Source organism: Pelobates fuscus, chromosome 3 (assembly GCF_036172605.1).
Source record: "Pelobates fuscus isolate aPelFus1 chromosome 3, aPelFus1.pri, whole genome shotgun sequence".
Taxonomy (NCBI): Eukaryota; Metazoa; Chordata; class Amphibia; order Anura; family Pelobatidae; genus Pelobates; species Pelobates fuscus.
The window spans coordinates 402,449,945-402,473,584 of record NC_086319.1 but is presented as its reverse complement, the minus strand read 5'-3'; the positions used below and the strand labels follow the sequence as shown (position 1 = coordinate 402,473,584).

Below are 23,640 nucleotides of genomic sequence, written 5' to 3'. Positions count from 1 at the left end.
CTCCTATTACTCCATATAACCCTCCCTATAACTCCTCATATTACTCCATATAACCCTCCCTATAACTCCTCCTATTACTCCATATAACCTCCCTATAACTTCTCCTATTACTCCATATAACCTCTCCCTATAACTCCTCCTATTACTCCATATAACCCTCCATATAACTCCTCATATTACTCCATATAACCCTCCCTATAACTCCTCCTATTACTCCATATAACCCTCCCTATAACTCCTCATATTACTCCATATAACCCTCCATATAACTCCTCATATTACTCCATATAACCCTCCCTATAACTCCTCCTATTACTCCATATAACCCTCCCTATAACTCCTCATATTACTCCATATAACCCTCCCTATAACTTCTCCTATTACTCCATATAACCCTCCCTATAACTTCTCCTATTACTCCATATAACCCTCTCTATAACTCCTCCTATTACTCCATATAACCCTCCCTATAACTCCTCATATTACTCCATATAACCCTCCATATAACTCCTCATATTACTCCATATAACCCTCCCTATAACTCCTCCTATTACTCCATATAACCCTCCCTATAACTCCTCATATTACTCCATATAACCCTCCCTATAACTTCTCCTATTACTCCATATAACCCTCCCTATAACTTCTCCTATTACTCCATATAACCCTCTCTATAACTCCTCCTATTACTCCATATAACCCTCCCTATAACTCCCCCTATTACTCTATATAACCCTCCCTATAACTCCTCCTATTACTCCATATAACCCTCCCTATAACTCCTCATATTACTCCATATAACCCTCCCTATAACTCCTCCTATTACTCCATATAACCCTCCCTATAACTCCTCCTATTACTCCATATAACCCTCCCTATAACTTCTCCTATTACTCCATATAACCCTCCCTATAACTTCTCCTATTACTCCATATAACCCTCTCTATAACTCCTCCTATTACTCCATATAACCCTCCCTATAACTTCTCCTATTACTCCATATAACCCTCCCTATAACTCCTCCTATTACTCCATATAACCCTCCCTATAACTCCTCCTATTACTCTATATAACCCTCCCTATAACTTCTCCTATTACTCCATATAACCCTCCCTATAACTCCTCATATTACTCCATATAACCCTCCCTATAACTTCTCCTATTACTCCATATAACCCTCCCTATAACTCCTCATATTACTCCATATAACCCTCCCTATAACTTCTCCTATTACTCCATATAACCCTCCCTATAACTCCTCATATTACTCCATATAACCCTCCCTATAACTTCTCCTATTACTCCATATAACCCTCCCTATAACTTCTCCTATTACTCCATATAAACCTCCTGTAACGGACCGACGGGCACCCCGACTGGGTACCTCCGTTGAAGGATGCTCCTAGCGCTTCCTGAGGGCTCCAAGCACTCTAGCAGACACCACAACCACCACAGGCCATACCTCTCTTACTTCAGAGTGAAGCAGGAACAAGCTCTTACAAGAGCTTAGGAGTGATTATAGCAAGGGAATATGCAGAGCATAGCAATCCCTTGTAGCAGATACCCCAATAAGAGACGAGACTCCAAATTGAGGGTGAAGTAGAACTGCCAGAGCTGTGGGTTTATTGTGCTCATATACACATTCTTACACATTAGTACCGCCCACAGGGTTTTGTAAAACAACCAATAAACACGTACAATACACTCAGACACTCCCACACAAAATCCTCCCCTCTGCCTGTGATACACTTACCTTACACAATGGGTTAATGTAATTATCACAGGCAGGAAAATACACAGTTTACACAATATTCATAACTTTAAAAGTATGCATTACTTTCACATACTTAGATTTTCAGAATCAGCATACTCCAAATATAAACATATGTCAAAATCATACAAATTGGTCCAGTGGGTCAAAAATTAGATCGAAGTCCTTTATGACCAAATGAAGCATGGCTTTTCTGCCCAAAACCGGTTCCACAGAGTCTTCTATCCTGGAGATAATTGGGAAGTAATCCAATTTTCTCCAAGGACAGAGGCAAAACTCCATTAGCCACATGGTAGCAAAAGACAATAAAATACATAAATATATATATAACTGTGCAGCTATTGCATAAAACAGGTACATTCAACATATCCCCAGATAGCTTAGATCTGAGCGCACATTATTACTGAATGGCGCTCAGATCACATACATACAGTTCAATTGCCATGGAGCCAAAGTCTTTCACATAGCCTTTCGTTATCCGAATGGGCTCCATGGCATAGCTATCTGGGGTATCACTGTTCAAATAGGGAAAGTACCGAATGACCCGACTTTCAGTTCTTTGCAGGGGAAAATCAAGCATTTCAACTTGGGGCCATAGTCGCAGAGCAGGAGGCTGGCAATCAGTCTTCTCCAATGCCCAGTGGTGAGGCTGGTTCCGCCACACCTCCCTATAGCACTCTTGTTATTCCATATAACTTCTCCTATTACTCCATACAACCCCCTATAACTTATCCTATTACCATAGGCGTGCACAGCCTATTGCATTAGGGTGTGCACCCTAAAGCACAAGCACACGCCGCATATATATATATATATATATATATGTGTGTGTATATATATATTGTGGCAAGGTCAGAGAGGCTTTCTATGTGAGTAATAGATTGGAGCGATCTCTATTTCCAGCATGATGGGGTTAATTGGGGGGAGTCACCCCTTGAATGTTATCAACCAGGTTAATGTAATTAACCAGCCCTAGGGTTTTAAAAGGTTAGCCTCTGAAGACATCAGAGAGTCTAACAGCTGGGAGAGAGGAGGTAGTTAAGCCTGAGACTCTGAGAAAAAGGTACTGTGTGAAACCTGCTAAAAGTGCTGTATTTCATTTTGTTTAAAACTGGGAACTAGATTAGCTGGCCAGTTGGATAGTTAGTAATGCTGTTGTTTAGTAAGTCTCCAAGTTGGAGTAGGATTTATTTTCTTTTTGTTTTATTTTGTGGGAGAGCACAACCTTGTATAAATTGTGGAAAGTGACAATAAACTGCAGTACTATTTTATCCTGACTGTTGCACTTGAAGTTTATTGTGAAGAGCCTGGCCATCCTGCCACAATATATATATACATATATATATATATATATATATATACACACACACATACACTGCTGTGTGTGTTTGTGTGTGCTGTTAGTGTGATGTGTGTGTGTGTGTGAGGGTGCTGGTAGTGTACTATGTGGGTGAGGGTGCTGTTAATGTACTGTGTGTGAGGGTGCTGTTTGTGTGTGTGTAATGTACATTACTCAATATCCCCCCTCCCTTCTTACTTTGTGTTCCTTGCTACATTCCCTGGTGGTCCAGTGGAGGTGGGGGCAGATCAGTTAATATCCCCCCTCCCTTGTTACCTTATGCCTGGGAGGGGGGGTCCTTGTTCTGCCATCCCTCCCTGGTGGTCCAGTGGTGAGTGAACTCTAGCCTGCGGGGCTAGAGTTCACTCTCGCGAGATCTGAGCGTTGCCGCAGCAACGCTCAGATCACGCGAGAGGAACCCGGCGGAGCTGCTGGCAAGAGCTCTGACGGTCCTCTCCTGCCTCCCTCCCTGCATGTGGGTCGGTGGGGAGGGAGGCTGAGAGCAGAGCCGGCGTTTGGATAGCGCCGGCTCTGCATGAGTCGACAGGGGGGATCCTGAGATCTCCCCTGCCGGTCTCAATACATAGGCGTGCCGCGGGGATTAGGGTGTGCCCAGGCACACCCAGCACACCCCGTGCGCACGCCTATGCCTATTACTCCATATAACCCTCGCTATAACTTATCCAATTTCTACATATAACTCTCCCTGCAATGCCTCCTGTTACTCCATATAACCTCTCTATAACTCCTATTATTACTCTGTATACTTCTTCCTATAACCCCACCTATCACACCTATTGTGCCAGTTATCTTACCGACTTTAGTTACAGCCTTATTCAGGATTGGTGACAAAGATGGATCGAGATCCTCCTGAACGTTCTGTAGCAGGACCGGGGTTCCAAACTGTACAGCCTGTTCCAGTATCCTCATGAAATCTGGCATCTGTAGGTCGATCACCTTCAGGCTCTAGAAACAAATACACAAGGAAAGACAGCAACGTATGTTACACAAATACAAGGGAAAGCATTTCATGTTGAACAGCTGGAAGAGACACATGGAGATGGAAGTTATCCTTAGAGAGCATGATTGTGCATTACCTTGGCCGATTCCATGCTTTTAATCCATTTGGTTGCTTGTCCTTGTGGATCGACCATTAGTGGCCACCTATGCAAAATTTGTGAAAAATGTATTACCTAGGTTCACCATAACATTTTAATAAGTAAATCCTAAACCTCAGGTAAGTGATCTTCTACTCATCTGGTTCTGTCCTTGTTAGACAGCACTGGTAATATGACTGGATCTATTTCCATTGCCACTGTTTCCTAAAGAAAGTTTGTATAATGTTCCATTCTTGGTCATTTGTGCAACTCTACTTCAATGATCAACTCATGGTACCAGCACCATAACCTACACTAAAGAGTAAAATATATACAACTTACAGAAACAGTTCTCAAAACCTAAGAAATAGATCCCCAAAAACAAATTCTGACAAAATAATCTCTGGACTAAAGTACAAACTCTGAAGTTAAAAATAAAACATAGGTACTTATTTTGGCACCTCACATTTTTGGATATAGTACATTATAGTAAATTGTTTCTTTGCATTTGGCCATTTGTAAAAATGAACAAAAACAATATCAAATTTGCATGTTATCTCAGCAATAGTCTTTAGGACATCTCATAACCCAAAGCTAGAGAGGATTATCTGAGAAAACGAAGATATTGCTGCGACTTATACAATAGGAAATACCTGTTTCCTCGGGTAACAATGACCCCGTTGTCACTAGAGAAGCTGTCTGATGGAAGACCTTGCAGGTTCCAATCTCGGACCATTGTTGGGCTAGACAAGAATGCAGTCAGGGAAAAGTTTGGTGAGCAGGGAATCAACATCTCTTTGACCTGAAAGGAAAAGAAGGAAAACAGTCAGTGGAAGTAATTCCAGTAATGTATTCTATTGTTTTCTACAGCTCACTGATAGCTTTAAAAGCTTTAAAAAGAGTAACCAGATGATCACTGCAAGCAGATTTATGTAAGAAATCCAATAACAATTAGTGTTACGTGGCAAGATAATTTCTTAAGTAGGATGCATCTCAGGAACCAAAACGAATGTTATTGGGGCATCACATCTTTATTGGAAATAATGCATTTTGGTTAAATCTGATTTTCATTTATATCTGCATGGGACAGCCATGGGCAGTAGATTCGCCCACAGTTATTTAAAAAGTTTCAAAGCATAAAACAGGCATGGAACACAAGAACGTATTTTCTATGAATGACTGGAAGATGAACTTATGAGCACATTTGACAAAAAAATGTATATGGTATATAAACATCTAATGTATTCTTTTAGATATATTAATAGTAATAATTGGAAGATGAGGTACTCAAAAAATTTTAGTACTGCAAAATTGAATTTTTACAAATTTGTAGATCCCAAATCTAGAAGTAGAGAAGCAAGATTATGCAAATAGTTATGCTTTATTTGGTAATGGATGTTACTCTCTGTGGTTTACAAAATCCTCTAAGGGGTAGCTTTTTAAAAATTGTCATAGTTGACAAACAGTTAATACAGTTAAGTGTGTGAAAACTAAGTAAAAAAAAAAAAAAGATTATGTAAATTTAGGAGCATACGATAGGTTGACATGGAGATAACTGTAATAAAAATGGGAGAAATTAAATGGGTCTTTCAGTTAAACACTTTACTGAATTTGATTACTTTAACATTAAATAGAATTATTGCACCTTTATAGTGTTTTGTATTTTAGGTTTTTAAAATTTGTACCAGATTGTTATTATTAATGCAATTCTGCTTTCTCTTTTTAGATTGTGTTTGAATGAATTCTATATTATTGTCACTTTTTTAGATTATTTTATCATTTTACATGTGTTTCAGTTGGTTATGCAGAGCAATTAAGGTGACAGATAAAACGTATTAATGAATAATAAGTGTTATCAGAGTGAGCTACAGTTTGTACTCACCTCCAGGACATACCCTTTGTTTTTGCTTTCTACACTTGAGGACAGAGTAAAACACTGAACGGATTGGGTACTACAGATTTACCTGTAAACACAACTTTGGAATAATTTTTTTCTTTTTTCCAGTTTCTGGTGGCATGTATATAAATCTTTACATCAGCTTCCTGTATCCTATAGATGTCAATTCAAAATACTAACCCTTACCTATAATCACTAAACAACTCTAATTTCTGTTATATTTCCTAACTCATTTGGAGGTACGCTCTGCCGGTGACCTTCTCCTGTCCACTGCGCTCACCTATACTCTCTCGTGCTTGCAGGACGTCTCACGGGTGCCTCCTTTCCTTTGGAACAGTCTGCCAACCCTCATTAGACTCTTCCCTAGTCTTCAATCATTTAAGAAGTCTCTCAAAACCCACCTCTTCAGTAAAGTGTATGGCCTCTCAAAGTTAATTCTATTTCACAAACCTGTCTTTTGTTTTCTCTTAAAGGGCCACACTAAACTCTCACCTTTCAGCTCTGCTACTTTCCCACCTTGTCTTTTGGTTGCTCTCCCCCACGTGTTTTATTAAGAGTAGAAATGTGAGGCTTTCAGGGAGGCGTTCCAGGTTGTAGAAATGGATAATGAAACATTCTTTTACTTTTTTAGGTCACAAAAGGACTATGTTACCTCTTTTATCCAGATTTGAAGAAGCTGCTCACGGTAGCTGGAAAGGAATGGGCCCATGTATGACAAAAAGGCTGAAGCCAAAAGACAATCACCAACCAAGAATCCGAGATCCTCCTCTAGACCCTGCAGGGAATACAGAAAATAGCAGGGCATGAAAAAATGGATATGCGTAGGGTGAGAGATATGAAGCAGGAATAGGTGACAGTATAAAGCTCTATGTTTTCGAACCTTCACCGTCTCTTCCCATCTGGATTTTTCTCCTGCCAATCCTGTTACAAGTGTGCCTGCTCTCTGAAGTTTCACCTCCATGAGCTCAGCCTCAGCTCGCAATTGCTCCTTCTGTGCAAGCTTCTCGTCGTACTGTGTCTTCAGCTTTTCCAGACGCTCACCCACCTATTGCCCAAACAGTTTAGTACCATTAGACCCACAAGAGTCACAACCTGGCTAAGAAATTGTGGTATCTCAGCAGTTATTTTACTATGAGTGCATGAGATCTAGTTCCAGTCCCTGTGTGGATTCTATATTAAACAAAGCTGATGGTCTGGAAGTAAAATAGCTGGAAGTCATTTCTATTTAAGAAGCTTAGTCCTAAGATGGTGTCCTTTCAGAATCCAACATCATGAAGGTTACAAATGCTCAAAGGCAGTAAAATGAGTCTCAGAGTTAGACAAATACAATACCTCTCTGAGTTTGCTCTGTGCGTCTGCCAACGATGCCTGCTTTTCTGCCAGCTGAAGAAGTGCAGCATTCATACGGGCACGTTTAGGCTCCACAACTTTAAATATCCGACCATACATCTGGAAGGACAATGTAAATGGAAAATGGTGAATCAAGAAACACAGCCCTTACCTCCATACCTCCAATCTATACATACACAACACTTACCTCCATACCTCCAATCTATACATACACAACACTTACCTCCATACCTCCAATCTATACATACACAACACTTACCTCCAATCTATACATACACAACACTTACCTCCATACCTCCAATCTATACATACACAACACTTACCTCCAATCTATACATACACAACACTTACCTCCATACCTCCAATCTATACATACACAACACTTACCTCCATACCTCCAATCTATACATACACAACACTTACCCCCATACCTCCAATCTATACATACACAACACTTACCTCCAATCTATACATACACAACACTTACCTCCATACCTCCAATCTATACATACACAACACTTACCTCCAATCTATACATACACAACACTTACCTCCATACCTCCAATCTATACATACACAACACTTACCTCCATACCTCCAATCTATACATACACAACACTTACCTCCAATCTATACATACACAACACTTACCTCCAATCTATACATACACAACACTTACCTCCATACCTCCAATCTATACATACACAACACTTCCCCCTCCAATCTATACATACATAGCCCTCGCCTCCATACCTCCTATCTATACATACATAGCCCTCACCTCTATAGCTCCTATCTATACATACATAGCGCTCTCCTCTATACCTCCTATCTATACAAGCACATCACTGACCTCCATCCTTCCTATCTGTACATACACATCACTTACCTCTTTTGTGTACATATACATCACTTACCTACATACCTCCTATCTGTACATACAAATCACAATCCATACCTCTTATCTGTACATACACATTACTGACCTACATACCTCCTATCTATACACTTACCTCCATAAGTCATATCCTTACATACAAATGCCTTACCTCCATGGCCCGTACCCACATACATAGGGACCGGGCAGCAAGAGATACTCGTCCAACACTGTCTGGGTGAAAGTCTGGTTGCACACAGTACTGTCCAATCTTTTTCAGTATCTTGTCCGAGATATTGTCTTTGTCAAAGTTGACCAGCTGTTTAATAAAGTTGGCTTCCCCTGGGAATGGAGAGTGTGAGACAGTTACAGGCAGACAATATGTTTTTACATTACACAGTTGAAGCTATATTTGTCCATAGCCCTCTCTCCTTCAAACACCTTTTTTTACTTTATTCATCCCCCACACACCTCATCCTTCCCACTGCATTCCCTTTACTCTCTTTCTGACCACCTACATACATATTTCCCACTCCATGGTCAGTCTTACCCAGTTGTCTCTTGGCCTCGGCCCAGGTAGGCTCATTGCCCCTCAGAATCATGACAGCCTGCAATACAATTTCCACTGGCAATGGTGGGCGTCCATACGATCTTATTTCTGTCAAGTCCTTCTTGTTCAGGGATTCCAGGGCCTGCCAAGATAAATCACTGAGTGATCACCATTACCTATGGGAATCTTGGATATAGAGGAGCTGCACAATACAGCAGGGATACATGGCCAGCCATCCAGAAGCAAAAGCTCAAAGGCCTCTAGTAGCACAGGAAACCAGAGCATGTATTAATGTAGAGTGTATGGTGGAACCAGCGCTTATAAAGTGTAAAGGTAATAAAAATATAAATATATCTTTTATCAATTAATGTAGCTGCTAAACATCCAAATATTCCTTTCAATATAACGTGTACAAATAAAAACAAATTAAGAATGTAGCGCTTATGTATCGGAAAATTAATCACCTTTTGGAACTTTTTAGGAGCAGAATTTCTCTGTCAAACCAACAGATAGATATCTATAAAAAATAATCACATATAGTGTAGCTCATACTTATATAAGACAGTTAATATTAATATATGATGTGCACACTCACAAACAGAGAGCTATAGACCCAGCTCCGAGGTCTGTAAAACAATAAAGGTACACCCAATTGCGCAGTATTGCTTTAAAATATTTCTAAAAGTGTAATATACTCTTCCCATAGTTACATAGTTACATAGCTGAAACGAGACTTGCGTCCATCAAGTTCAGCCTTCCTCACATATGTTTTTTGCTGTTGATCCAAAAGAAGGCATAAAAAAAAACAAAACAAAAAAAACCCAGTTTGAAGCACTTCCAATTTTGCAACAAGCTAGCAAAAAAATTCCTTCTTGACCCCAGAATGGCAGTCAGATTTATCCTAGGATCAAGCAGTTATTACCCTACATTGAAAGATTATATCCTTGAATATTCTGTTTTTGCAAGTATGCATCTAGTAGCTGTTTGAACATCTGTATGGACTCTGATAAAACCACTTCTTCAGGCAGAGAATTCCACATCCTGATTGTTCTTACAGTAAAAAAACCTTTCCTTTGCCTTAGACAAAATCTTCTTTCTTCTAGTCTAAACGCATGACCTTGTGTCCTATGTAAAGTCCGGTTTGTGAATAGATTTCCACACAATGGTTTGTATTGGCCTCGAATATATTTGTATAATGTTATCATATCCCCTCTCAGGCGACGTTTTTCTAAACTAAATAGGTTTAAATTTGTTAACCTTTCTTCATAGCTGATATGTTCCATTCCTTTTATTAATTTTGTAGCCCGCCTCTGCACTTTTTCTAGTGCCATAATATCCTTCTTTAGAACAGGTGCCCAAAATTGCACAGCATATTCAATGTGTGGTCTTACCAGTGATTTATAAAGAGGCAAAATTATATTCTCGTCCCGAGAATGAATGCCCTTTTTCATGCATGACAATACCCTACTGGCCTTGGCCACTGCTGATTGACATTGCACATTGTTGACATTGCACATTCCCAAGTGGGTACTCACAAGTGTGGAGTCAAAATGATATAGACCGGTCTTTTAAGCACATTGAGGCTTTTTTCATTTATATATTATAGTGTATTAATAAATTTACTAATTGTTTTAACTGACCCTGGTTCCCGGCACCGTTATATTCAACAGGGAGTGCAGTCCCGAATCTGCACAACGCTGCAAAATTGAGTCATTATATTTTGACTCCACACTTGTGAGTACCCACTTGAGAAGAGTACATTACACTTTTAGAAATATTTTAAAGCAATACTGTGCAATTGGGTGTACCTTTATTGTTTTACAGACCTCAAAAATTACATCGAAATAGGGGTGGGTCGCCTATATGGACCCAGAAACTATTCAAACCAGAGCTGGGTCTATAGCTCTCTGTTTGTGAGTGTGCGCATCATATATTAATATTAACTGTCTTATATAAGTATGATCTACACTATATGTGATTATTTTTTATAGATATCTATCTGTTGGTTTGACAGAGAAATTCTGCTCCTGAAAAGTTCCAAAAGGTGATTAATTTTCCGATACATAAGCGCTACATTCTTAATGTATTAGTGTAGGACAGACACAAATATTAACATAGTATAGTACAGGGACATGTTTAGATCGGGGACTGGTTTTTGCTTTGTCATTAAGGGGTATTGAGTGAGGATTGATGTGGAAAAAAGAGGCAAAGGTTTAACAATAATATCAGGAAGTATTACTTTACTGAGAGGGTAGTGGATGAATGGAATAGCCTTCCAGCTGAAGTGCTAGAGGTTAACACAGTAAAGGAGTTTAAGCATGCGTGAGCTAGACATAAGGCTATCCTAGATATAAGATAAGGCCAGGGACTAATAAAACTAATTAGAAAATTGGACAGACTAGATGGGCCGAATGGTTCTTATCTGCCATCACATTCATGTTTCTATAATAAATCCTGGGTAGTGACTGTGGCAAACCTGGCCACCTATTTCTTGTGTCTTCCCTTACTTTGGTTTGTGAACAATATTTCGTACGATTCCCCCATGTTAATTTATGTGTTTTATCCCTTTGCCGTTCCGGAGACTTCATCTGAACAGAATCCCTTTGTCTCCCGGACGTGGACCACACCTGTGCCCCATTAGAACCTTGACACCAACCACTTAAGTGCGAAACCGCAAGGGAAACAAGTAATGAGTGCTTCTCCTGGGTGGCCGTCATTTCGTATAACTGAACACATGGCAGAGAGAGAATGGCGGCCATCTTGTCTCCCGAAGGAGGGCACCGGTACTTGGTCGTCGTGTGCCTGGAACTCTTTTCAGCTAGGTACTCGCGCGAGCACCGGTAAACTTTAGACTGCTGCCCGTCCCCGACCTCCCAACCATCTACACGAACGGCGTTCGGGAAATATAAACTACCGAACAGGGGGAGCATTTTTATCCTGAAAACAAGAAATTCCCTTGTATGGTGTTTGCACTGGAACCCTCGTGTCAAAACTTGACCTTGAAGGCATTCCTGTTCTACCAAACCGATCTGAGTGATTCTTGGATATTTTGTACACTCAGATTGGGGCTATCGGGGAATATACTTTTTGTGGGGTTCTTGTGGACGGTGGGGACACTTCTGGGGTGCAATCTATTTTGTGGATTTGAGAGATAATTAAATTAAAGGAATTTTCTCACGCAATTATCTCTCACGCACAGAGGATCCTAGGATTGAAACCCTTGATTTTCCTGTATGTAAACCCCATGTAGGGGACTGGGCATAAAAGCCAGCTGTGGCTGAATAAAAATCAGTTGACTCCCAGAACTGTGTGTCATCCGGTTACTGGGGGAATTGGGTATATCTGCTGAACAACGCTTTCTTTCCTGATAATTAGAACACCAGTGGAGATATTGGATTTTATTATTACAGCTACCCTTTGACTGTATTTTTCAAAGCAAGGTTGTTCTGCTCATTCCTATAATTTCAGCAGGATAAAGCTCTATTAAATTATTATGTTATTATTTATATAGCGCCAACAAATTCCGCAGCGCTTTACAGTGGGTGGATGAATAAACATGTAATTGTATCCAGACAAGTTGGACGCACAGGAACAGAGGGGTTGAGGGCCCTGATCAATGAGCTTACATGCTCGAGGGAGTGGGGTAAAATGACACAAAAGGGTAAGTATAGTAAATGTGAGTGTAACACTTTTTTAAAACAATACTAACTTTCTGACCTTGGACAATCATCACCATATATCATGAGTCTGTTTCTGTTGCATATTACATCACTTTGGAAGTCATTATATCCTCTTATATCCCTATGTGCTCTATGTAGAGCTTGACATAGCTCATTAAGATGTGAGCGTGTCTATATATTTTTCAGTTAGGTTTACTTTTTTTTTTTAACTTTGACAATTTTTATTGATCTTTTGAGGGATACAGAAAGAAGGGGTGGGGGAAAAAGCAGTGGCAAGCTTAAACATACTTAGTACAGTGGTATGGGCCTAATTGTTAGCAATTTAGGTGTGTTATGCAGTATACAAATTGAATATACAATTTCCATCTGGAGTATTACGCTACAAGTTTGCACTTATTTGAGCAAATCAGGTCATGCGTGCTTCAGGTACGTTATTGGTGACTTAGATATTCCTTATCCAGGACCCCACTGGGGAAAAGGGGGAAACGGTTGGGGGATAACGTGGGGGGGGGGGGGGAGTAAGTGTCATTCCCAGGCGTGAAGTGACTTACACTGACCTTATTCAGTACCGTTTTTTCCATGTTTGAACATTGGCTTGTGCCCTGAGGAACACAGCTGTCGGTTTGCAGATATATGCTTTTGCCATCTCCGTTCATTTTAGGGAGGGATTATTGCGCTCCATGTATTGGCGCCAATCGTCCCATGCCTCTAGCCAGTCTTTCTTTTGAAGCGGGGTTCGCCTGGCAGCTATTTCATATAGTCTTGTAGTTTCTAATATTTGTGTAAATTCAGTGATTGGCATTGGTAGAGGAGATTTCCAGTGTCTGCTAATTACCGTAAGGGCCGCCACGAGTATCTGATATGTTAGGTATTTTTGCTTCCACCTCATTCCTTTTGGAATAGTTGGAGGAGGTATGTTTCGGGTGTTCTGGGTAATAGTGTTTTTATGCTCTCTTGGATTATGGTGGAAACTGCGTCCCAGAATGGGGTTAGGATGGGACAGGTCCACCAAATATGGAGCATCGTGCCTTTATGCTGCTGGCATCTCCAACATATGTTAGATGCTTGTGGATGTGCTGCTTTAATGCGAGTAGGTACTAAATACCACCTGTATAGGATTTTACGAGAGAGCTCCATGTGTGAGGCACATTTAGAAATGGAGTTATGCGCCTTTAGAATGTCTTTCCACTGCTGCAGGGTTAGGTTATATTTAAATTCTTTCTCCCAGGCAGTAGTGAAGGAGAATTTTGCAAGGTCATTGTGTGTGTATATTGATTGGTAGAGAAGTCTTTAAGGTGAGCATCAAAGGTAGGAGTACGAACAGGGGTTCAGACATAGGTCTCCGGCAGAGCGTAGGGGCCTAGACGGGACATATTTGTGTATTAGTGAGGATAAGTAGGTTGGAGCAGCATTGTGTAGAGATTTGTAAGCAAGTATCAGGATCTTAAATTGAGTCCTATATCTTACGGGAAGCTAATGTAAGGACTGACAAAGGGGGGAGGCATGGGAGGACAGGAAAATGAGCCTCGTCACCACATTTAATAAAGACTGTAATGGGGCAAATTACATGCAAGACCACTGAGAAGTGGATTACAGTAGTCAAGGTGAGAGAGCACAGCTGCATGGACAAGCATCTTTAAATAAATTAAATAGGGTGGGATGCTTGCAATATATTTGAGATGATTTGGTGATTGATTGGACATGAGGGGTGAAGGAGGGGTGAAGGAGAGGTCAGAGTCAAAGAGAACACCTAGGCAGTGAGCCTTAGAGGTAGAGCAGATGGTAGCACAATTAACTTGGAGGGACACAGACAAGGGAGTAGCAACACTTGAGGGAAAAACAGAAGTGATGTTTTGGACAGATTCAGTTTAAGGAAATTAACAGCCATTGTGATAGAATTTATCTTGATTCCAAGGCTCAAGCTTATAGGTGTCATATTAGATATCCTATATTAAAATTGTCTAACTTGGACTCAGGAAATGCTTGATGCTTAAAATGACACTTAAGACCATATATGTCTAGTTCCGGGAGCAGATAGCCCCCACCTGAGCTGTCTCTCCTAAATCAGTCTGTTCTTTCTCTATCTCGGCACTTATTTGTTATATGTACATGAAGTTCACCCCTATGTCTTATCTGTACTCCTTTTACCCTTTCACTCCCTTCCTACTACTGTCCTATGAGTATCTGCACGTAAGCACTTACTTTTTAATGTATAAAACTCAGCTGACGAATAAAACGGCAGAGGCTTATTTTGAATACCAACAGGTGTCTGGTATTTAATTTGCGCTCCTACAAGTGCACTTGTAATAACAATTTGGGCTTCCTCTGAAAATAACAAAGATCAATATTTGGATCTATATCAATTTGGTGCCGAAACCCGGGATCTGACGGTCGAAAGACTTGGACACTAGCATACAGGTGGACATTCCTCTGACAGCGAAATCAGCTGCAGCAAGGTAAGGAAAAACTTTTTTTTCCTACATTTATCAATTTCGCTCTCAGATCCACGTCCTACTGGTCTGTCTGGGTAAGGAACGACTTAAAAACGTCTGATCTAAAGAACTTGTTTTCTGTGGTATTATGGTTATATTCAGGCTGATGTTGTGTTATGTCTTGTGAAAGGAATCTTATAGTGGAATATAACTGTGGGTTTTAAGTTATTTTTATTGTTTGCCTTGTCATTTGTCAATTTGAGTTAAAATCCTCCAAGGGCAGATATCCTGATCTGTGTTTAGAATAACGAAGACAAGACTGTGAAAATTCCACTGCAGTGGTCCTAAGTGTCTTATACACTCTTTTTGTATAGTTTGGAAATAGCAAAGAAGGCATTCAGAGACAAGAGGGGTGGTGAGAAATCAGGGGAAGACAGATAAATTTGCGTGTCATCCGCATAGAAATGATACTGGAAGCCGAAGGAGCTGATGAGTTTACCAAGGGAGGCACTGTAGATTGCCAGAGCAAGAGAAAGAAATACTGAATGAGCGCTGGGAGAGGTAAGAAGAGCACCAGGAGAGAGCGGTATCTCGTAGACCGAGATTACGGAGGATGAGAAGAATCTGTTGATGATCAACAGTGTCAAAAGTAGCAGAAAGGTCGAGGAGAATTAAGATAGAGTAGTGGCCATGGGATTTTGCAGTGATAAGATCATTGGATACTTTGGTCACAGCTGTTTCAACAGAGTGACAAGCGCGGAATCCAGATTGAAGCGGGTCAAGCAGAGTTGGATTTGAGGAAGTATGTCACTCTCGCATCCACAACTCTCTCAAAGATCTTGGAGACTGTAGCGGGACCTGGGTAACCCGGCTGGTTACTCCTGCTATTAATGTATTAAGAGACCCATTTCCCCCAGTAACAGGATGACACACAGTTTTTAAGGTTTAAGCACTGCCAAGATTTATTGGGAAACAGGCTTCTTTTAAGCCCAGACCCCCTCAGGGGGTCTCCATTCAACATAACACAATGCCAGGCAGGAGGGGGCTTGGTTCTCCTGCTCTGGGAGATACCAACAGCACACAGGGTTACATCTTCAAACACATTACATACAGGCGGTGGGAATCTGGGATCTGTGCAAATAGCGGGGCTATCGGGTGTACAGAGCCAGAGATACCAGCGTCTAAAGTCTGGGGCTCGAGGCTCTGCACATCCCCAAAATCAGTTCCACAGCGCCGCTTGGTTTGGTCTAACTTCGCACCTAAACCAAGCAACAGCCAATCTGCTGAAAGGCGCAAAACCAATTTGCGCCAATCAGCGCCTATGGAGGAGAGGGGTTTTGCCACCCAATCAGAAGAAAAGGCGCAAAACCCCATTTGAACGAGTGCTCCTTCTCTGATTGTCGACGGCTCCTTGCAGCGACCAATCAGCGCTCCCTCGTGCCGACCAACAAGGAGAATGGCGAAAAACCCAGTTTGAATGGGCGCTCCTTCTCCCATTGCTCGGCACAGACTTACACACCGCCACCAGGGCCCTGTGGCCATGAGACCGACTCACAGTCCCAGCGATTCCCTGCTGGCTCGTGTCCCTCTCTCAGGTGGATATTTCCACGCTGGTATCCACCCGAGAGAGCGTTTTCCTGGGCATCCACGAGCCTAGCCTTCCTAGCTCTCAGGTAGGGGTGTTTATAGCTCCATTGGGAGCGGGTAGGACGATCACCGATATGGGGATCAAAGACAGTGCAGGCCAGTTTGGGATGCAAATGCTCCCCCTAGTTGGTGTTCGGTGATATGAACCGGCAGCCACCCAGGGGAAGCACACGCCGCTTGTTTCCCTTGTGGTCTGCGGTTTTCACACCTCGCTAGTGAGGTGTGAATGTTCTAACAACATGTTCTAAATGGAGTATTGGGGTGGTCCGGAGCCCCCATGTGGTTAAAAAGTAATTAGCATGATTCAATGTGAAAATCACAGAGAGGGGGAAAATGAACAAGGGAAAACATACATTCCAGGAGAGTGCATCCACACATAGGAGAGGACAATTCACAGTTAGGCAGCGGTCCTGCCACAGAAACAAACGGCAGTAGCGAGATAGGGCGATAGTTGGACGGAGAATTATGGTCAAGGTTGGGCTTTTTTAGAATCGGGGTTATTATTGCATTTTTGAAGGGTAGAGGAAATGTGCCAGAGGAGAGGGAGAGATTGAACATTTTTGTGAGAGGCAGAGCAAGAGAGGGAGACAAAGGGCGGATGAGATACGAGGTAAAAGGATCGAGGGAACAGGTGGTGGGGTGGGAGGAACGGAGCAGAGCAAAAACCTCTTCTGCTGTAGCGGGTGCAAATGAGCAGGACAGCTGAGGGAGTGTGGTTAGGGAAAACGTTGGTAGTTGGTAGTGGATGGAGAGAGATGAGAGATTGTAGAAATCTTCTCAGTGAAGTGAGGTGCAAAGTTTATGGCGGTCCAGTTGGTAGGAAGAGGAGGCACGCCAGGGAGCAGAAGAGAGTTAAAATCATGATTAGTGCAGGGTGGTACACATATAGAGCTGGGATTTGTGCAGGGTGGTGTACATATAGAGCTGGGATTTGTGCAGGGTGGTGTACATATAGAGCTGGGATTTGTGCAGGGTGGTGTACATAGAGAGCGGGGTTTGTGCAGAGTGGTGTATATAGAGAACTAGGATTTGTGCAGAGTGGTGTACATATAGAGCTGGGATTGTGCAGGGTGGTGTACATATAGAGCTGGGATTGTGCAGGGTGGTGTACATGTAAAGCTGGGATTTGTGCAGGTTGGTACACCTATAGAGCTGGGATTGTGCAAGGTGGTACACATATAGAGCTGGGATTGTGCAGGGTGGTGTACATAGAGAGCGGGGTTTGTGCAGAGTGGTGTATATAGAGAACTGGGATTTGTGCAGAGTGGTGTACATATAGAGCTGGGATTTGTGCAGGGTGGTGTACATATAGAGCTTAAGGGATTAATACAGGTTGTTACATATATAGCATATAGAATTATAGGACATATACAGCTGGAACTAGGACTGGGTGGTGAGCATAGGATCACTTTTAGCATTTTACTTACTTTCATGGCTTCATTCAGGGCAGGCATGGCTTCCTCAAGGTCCTTTTGTGCATTCTCAGCAAGAGTCTTGCACTTAATCTCCTCTGCACCAATCTTCTCACTGTGTGCAGCGACGGACTGAAGGAAATTAAGATTTAAAAAGAATATGTGTTAAGGTCTATGTCCAAAACAAGGCAGATAATGAATGGGCAGGCAGAAAAACAAGGTAAAGAGCTGTGACATATGTACATAAAGAGAGGAAATAAATCTGATACATTGTGACAGAGGCCCCCTGCCCATAGACTATGGGTCTGGTCTCAAGAGCCCCTTAATGAGGCTGTTATCACTGTGGGGACAGGTATGGTGGCTCGGACACTTACTGTGTCGCTTACTTCCCAGCCAGAGTTGAGGAACCTGGGTTTTGCCTGGATTTATTTTACACATGCAGGACCTGACCAGAAGATACTTCAAAATACTCTGGAACGGTTTCTCGTATCAGGACTGTGCCCAGGTTTGGTTAATCTGTAAGTGGGTATTGCTTGGGGAGATGGGGAGGGGGGGGGGGGGGGGAGCAAGGAGACATCGGAGGGAACCTGGGATTGAGAGTGCTCCCCTTCTCAAAACTCCAGGAACCCCTTTTTGGAGATGGGGACAGGTCTGGAACTCCTCCCCGGATGGGAGAATAGCCACGACCCATTAAAAAACGTAAACATGCTGTAACTCAGGTGCAGATTCTCCAGTTAGGGTGCTATTTGTACAGTGAGGGTACTCTGTGATGAGCTTTCCAGGGATAAATATTGTGTGGGGGTTAGTTCTAGTGATAGGGGGTACTGGCATACATTTTGTGTGCTGTATCTGACTGTGAGGGCCTAGCAGGAAGTTAGATGGGAATAATGTAAGTCCTCATACATAATGGTACCAGGGAGGGATTGCTTTGTATAGAGGACCCCCTGCAGAAATTCAACACTGCTCTGTATAAATAGCTGTGTTCTGTAAAATAAAATAATTTTACCCCCTACATTGAGATTCATCTAATGTGTGGGAGAGAAGCTATAGTCTCGGTTTTACAGAAGAGAAGGTCTCCTGAGCTACAATCACTGTAGCCTGGTCTACTTGAAGAGGTCCCCAGAGACCCCAGTCACTCTTCGGTGGCTGGGTCTGAAGCACTCCAGAGTCCCTGGTAGCAGAGAGGAAGCTGAGCAGGTGGAGGTACTCTGTCAGAGTACAGGAGTTCCATCACAATACATTAATTGACATATAGATCTGGATTGCTGTAGAGAGACCTTTTGCTGTTCATCAGCCTCCCTTCTCTGCTGAACAATGATGACCAGATACTCCTCACACTGCTTCTGAAAGTCGGCCACTTTGCTCCGTGCCACCGCCAATTCCTCAGACATTTTCTCCACCTTCTCCCGGGTCTCGTCAATCTTATACAGCCCATTCCGGAGTTTGTTGGCCTTTTCCCCCAGCTCTGCTCGCTTCTCAGCGAGGAGACTGTGAAACAAACAATTAAACAGGTAAACAGTTAAATACATCAGCAGGTCCTCATCTTGGAGTTTCATGGACATCATGTCATTCGAGAGGCCCTAAGAAAAAGCATTTCTCACCAAAGATGAATGAACACACGAGGCAGGCACCATATTATTATGTGTATTGAGCCCTTCTTAAATAATGATATCACATATATCTGCTCCTTCATTAACTGAGGCTGTTAGAGAACGAATCATTGTCCTGCAATACAGTACCTCGGGCTGTTAGAGAAGGGTTTATTAGTTTACCCTTGCCAGTGGTGTGCAAAGGTTTAACCCACTAATCCTGCTTTAACAAGGCCTGTTTGACAATGGACCATCCATACCAGCTAGTCCGATTTATTCATTAGTCCTGCGTTAACAAGGACTGGAATTAATTTGTCCAGTCTCCATAGGTGGCAAAGGGATATTCCCACTTGTTCTGCATTAGCAAAGGCTCAGAGTCGATCCACTGAGCTGAGGCCATATAGCTGGCACAAGGGGTGTCAGCGGGAGGAGGGGGGCTGAACCAGGCTGGAGCCCCGAGTGAGCCCCCCAAAATGTTCCATTTATTATTATTAACCTTGAGTGCCCTGTTCTGTGCCGTGGCATGCTGGACTGGGCAACTGTAAATTGGAGGGCTTAGAAAGATGACCACACCCACATAGTGTGCACAAAATAATTGGCCCTAGGATCAGCCCTAAAAAAGGCTGTTAGAAAGCTAGTACAGATGCACAGTGAAAGCTGCTGTGATCTAAGCATTATGTTCACACATATCCACAGCCGTTACTTCTAAGGAAATATGGAGATCACTGACCTCTTGTATCGAGATACCAACTCCAAGTAGCTGGTTGGTGTGATGTAGTTTTGCCTCCTCAATTCAAGTTTCATCTTGTGTGAATATTCAGCCACAGAACGATGCATTGTTACGAAGATCTGTGACACCTTTCCATGGATCTGGAAAATCAGAAACCGAGAAAGATGGATCAAGAAAGAGCAGAAATCTAATAAGTAAATGACCAGCATCAGCGTCTTATAAACACTGAGAATAAAGAGAACAGTGTGGTTCAACTCACCCCATCCATGCTCCCCAGCTCAGCCCCTTCTAAATATCTTTCAGCCACTTCCAGAAGAGCTTCTTGTGGCCACTCAGAAAACCAGTCAATGGTTGTGCAGTTTACAATAGCTGGATATTGACGGATTCGATTTCTGTGGAAAAACATGGAACACTAAAAGTTGAATCTGTTGGATGATGGAGTCTGTTCCTCTCCCTGCAGGGTGACACAGACAGAAGGAGCTATGAGTCTGTCCCTCCCCCTGCAGGGTGACACAGTGACACAGACAGAAGGAGCTATGAGTCTGTCCCTCCCCCTGCAGGGTGACATGGTGACACAGACAGAAGGAACTATGAGTCTGCCCCTCCCCCTGCAGGGTGACACAGTGACACAGACAGAAGGAGCTAAGAGTATGTCCTTCCCCCTGCAGGGTGACACAGTGACACAGACAGACAGGAGCTATGAGTCTGTTCCTCCCCCTGCAGAGTGACACAGTGACACAGACAGAAGGAGCTAAGAGTATGTCCTTCCCCCTGCAGGGTGACACAGTGACACAGACAGACAGGAGCTATGAGTCTGTTCCTCCCCCTGCAGGGTGACACAGACAGAAGGAGCTATGAGTCTGTCCTTCCCTCTGCAGGGTGACACAGTGACACAGACAGAATGAGCTATGAGTCTGTCCCTCCCCCTGCAGGGTGACACAGTGACACAGACAGAAGGAGCTATGAGTCTGTCCCTCCCCCTGCAGGGTGACACAGTGACACAGACAGACAGGAGCTATGAGTCTGTTCCTCCCCCTGCAGGGTGACACAGACAGAAGGAGCTATGAGTCTGTCCCTCCCCCTACAGGGTGACACAGTGACACAGACAGAAGGAGCTATGAGTCTGTTCCTCCCCCTGCAGGGTGACACGGTGACACAGACAGACGTTGCTATGAGTCTGTCCCTCCCCCTGCAGGGTGACACAGTGACACAGACAGAAGGAGCTATGAGTCTGTCCCTCCCCCTGCAGGGTGACACAGTGACACAGACAGAAGGAGCTATGAGTCTGTTCCTCCCCCTGCAGGGTGACACAGACAGAAGGAGCTATGAGTCTGTCCCTCCCCCTGCAGGGTGACACGGTGACACAGACAGAAGGAGCTATGAGTCTGACCCTCCCCCTACAGGGTGACACAGTGACACAGACAGAAGGAGCTATGAGTCTGTTCCTCCCCCTGCAGGGTGACACGGTGACACAGACAGAAGGAGCTATGAGTCTGTTCCTCCCCCTGCAGGGTGACACAGTGACACAGACAGAAGGAACTATGAGTCTGTTCCTCCCCCTGCAGGGTGACACAGTGACACAGACAGAAGGAGCTATGAGTCTGTCCCTCCCTCTGCAGGGTGACACAGACAGAAGGAACTATGAGTCTGTCCCTCCCTCTGCAGGGTGACACAGACAGAAGGAGCTATGGGCCTGTCCCTCCCCCTGCAGGGTGACACAGTGACACAGACAGAAGGAGCTATGAGTCTGTCCCTCCCTCTGCAGGGTGACACAGTGACACAGACAGAAGGAGCTATGAGTCTGTCCCTCCCCCTGCACGGTGACACAGTGACACAGACAGAAAGAGCTATGAGTCTGTCCCTCCCCCTACAGGGTGACACAGTGACAAAGACAGAAGGAGCTATGAGTCTGTTCCTCCCCCTGCAGGGTGACACAGTGACACAGACAGAAGGAGCTATGAGTCTGTCCCTCCCCTTCAGGGTGACACAGACAGAAGGAGCTATGAGTCTGTCCCTCCCCCTGCAGGGTGACACAGTGACAGACAGAAGGAGCTATGAGTCTGTCCCTCCCCCTGCAGGGTGACACAGTGACAGAGACAGAAGGAGCTATGAGTCTGTCCCTCCCCTTCAGGGTGACACAGACAGAAGGAGCTATGAGTCTGTCCCTCCCCCTGCAGGGTGACACAGTGACAGACAGAAGGAGCTATGAGTCTGTCCCTCCCCCTGCAGGGTGACACAGTGACAGAGACAGAAGGAGCTATGAGTCTGTCCCGCCCCCCACAGGGTGCCATGGAGTGAAGGAAAATGTAAGTGTTCAGTTCTCACCGGAAAGGGTCCCCTACAGGGCTCATGCAGAGCACAATATGAAGGTTGTTGCGTACTCTCTCTATTAGAAAGTTATAGAGACTCTCTGGAGTGTCTGGGATATTTTCACCACGGGCCTTCTCTTGCAAAATGGTTTTGATCTGCAGAACATTAAAGAAAAGCTGGTTAGAAGCATTGCACTGTGTTTAGTGTTTGCGCTGGTCTAAAGCAGTAACACAGGGGCATTATGGGGCACAACCAACATGCATTTCTCAGTAATAGTGGTGCTGCCATAAAGACCAAAATATATACAAAACAAAGATTAAGGAACAGCACACACACAAAAAAAGAAACCGTTTTAAAAATTTAGAAGGCTACGTAAAATCACCTATCTTAAAAAAAACAAATATGGTGATTCAGTTACACCATGTGGCCATACTGTGGCAAGCCAACCACTATGTCATGGTACCCCAATATTGGTGGGTCCTACACTAGTTTTAACATGGGAGATTAATATGCTTAAACTGCTTCCAGAGACTCTCTTCAAATATATGCTTTCCTACTGCAGTAACACACACCTATTTATCTAGTTCAGTGGGTCATACAATGATAGAATACTGCCTCAAAAATGTGGGTCATACCATGATAGAATACTGCCTCGATAATGTGGGTCATACAATGATAGATTACTGCCTCACAAATTTGGGTCATACCATGATAGAATACTGCCTCGATAATGTGGGTTATACCATGACAGATTACTGCCTTAATAATGTGGGTCATACCATGATGGAATACTGCCTTAATAATGTGGGTCATACCATGATAGAATACTGCCTTAATAATTTGGGTCATACAATGGCAGAATGCTGCCACAATAATGTGGGTCATACCATGAAAGAATACTGCCTCGATACTGTGGGTCATACCATGATAGAATACTGCCTTAATAATGTGGGTCATAC

The 23,640-nt window shown here is 43.2% G+C and overlaps 1 protein-coding gene across 1 annotated transcript in view; it reads right to left on the bottom strand.

Moving 5' to 3' along the window:
- The window catches only part of DNAH2 (dynein axonemal heavy chain 2), a 136,044-nt gene that overhangs the window by 27,935 nt on the left and 84,469 nt on the right, over nt 1-23,640 (bottom strand). The window contains exons 56-68 of the mRNA XM_063449723.1: nt 22,697-22,836; nt 20,631-20,763; nt 20,372-20,511; nt 19,330-19,540; nt 18,068-18,184; nt 8,882-9,023; nt 8,504-8,673; nt 7,437-7,553; nt 6,985-7,149; nt 6,757-6,879; nt 4,861-5,009; nt 4,208-4,274; nt 3,926-4,076 (exon numbers count right to left, since the gene is read on the bottom strand). Coding sequence (XP_063305793.1) covers nt 3,926-4,076; nt 4,208-4,274; nt 4,861-5,009; nt 6,757-6,879; nt 6,985-7,149; nt 7,437-7,553; nt 8,504-8,673; nt 8,882-9,023; nt 18,068-18,184; nt 19,330-19,540; nt 20,372-20,511; nt 20,631-20,763; nt 22,697-22,836 — 1,825 coding nt within the window. The remainder of the gene's footprint in view (nt 1-3,925; nt 4,077-4,207; nt 4,275-4,860; nt 5,010-6,756; nt 6,880-6,984; nt 7,150-7,436; nt 7,554-8,503; nt 8,674-8,881; nt 9,024-18,067; nt 18,185-19,329; nt 19,541-20,371; nt 20,512-20,630; nt 20,764-22,696; nt 22,837-23,640) is intronic.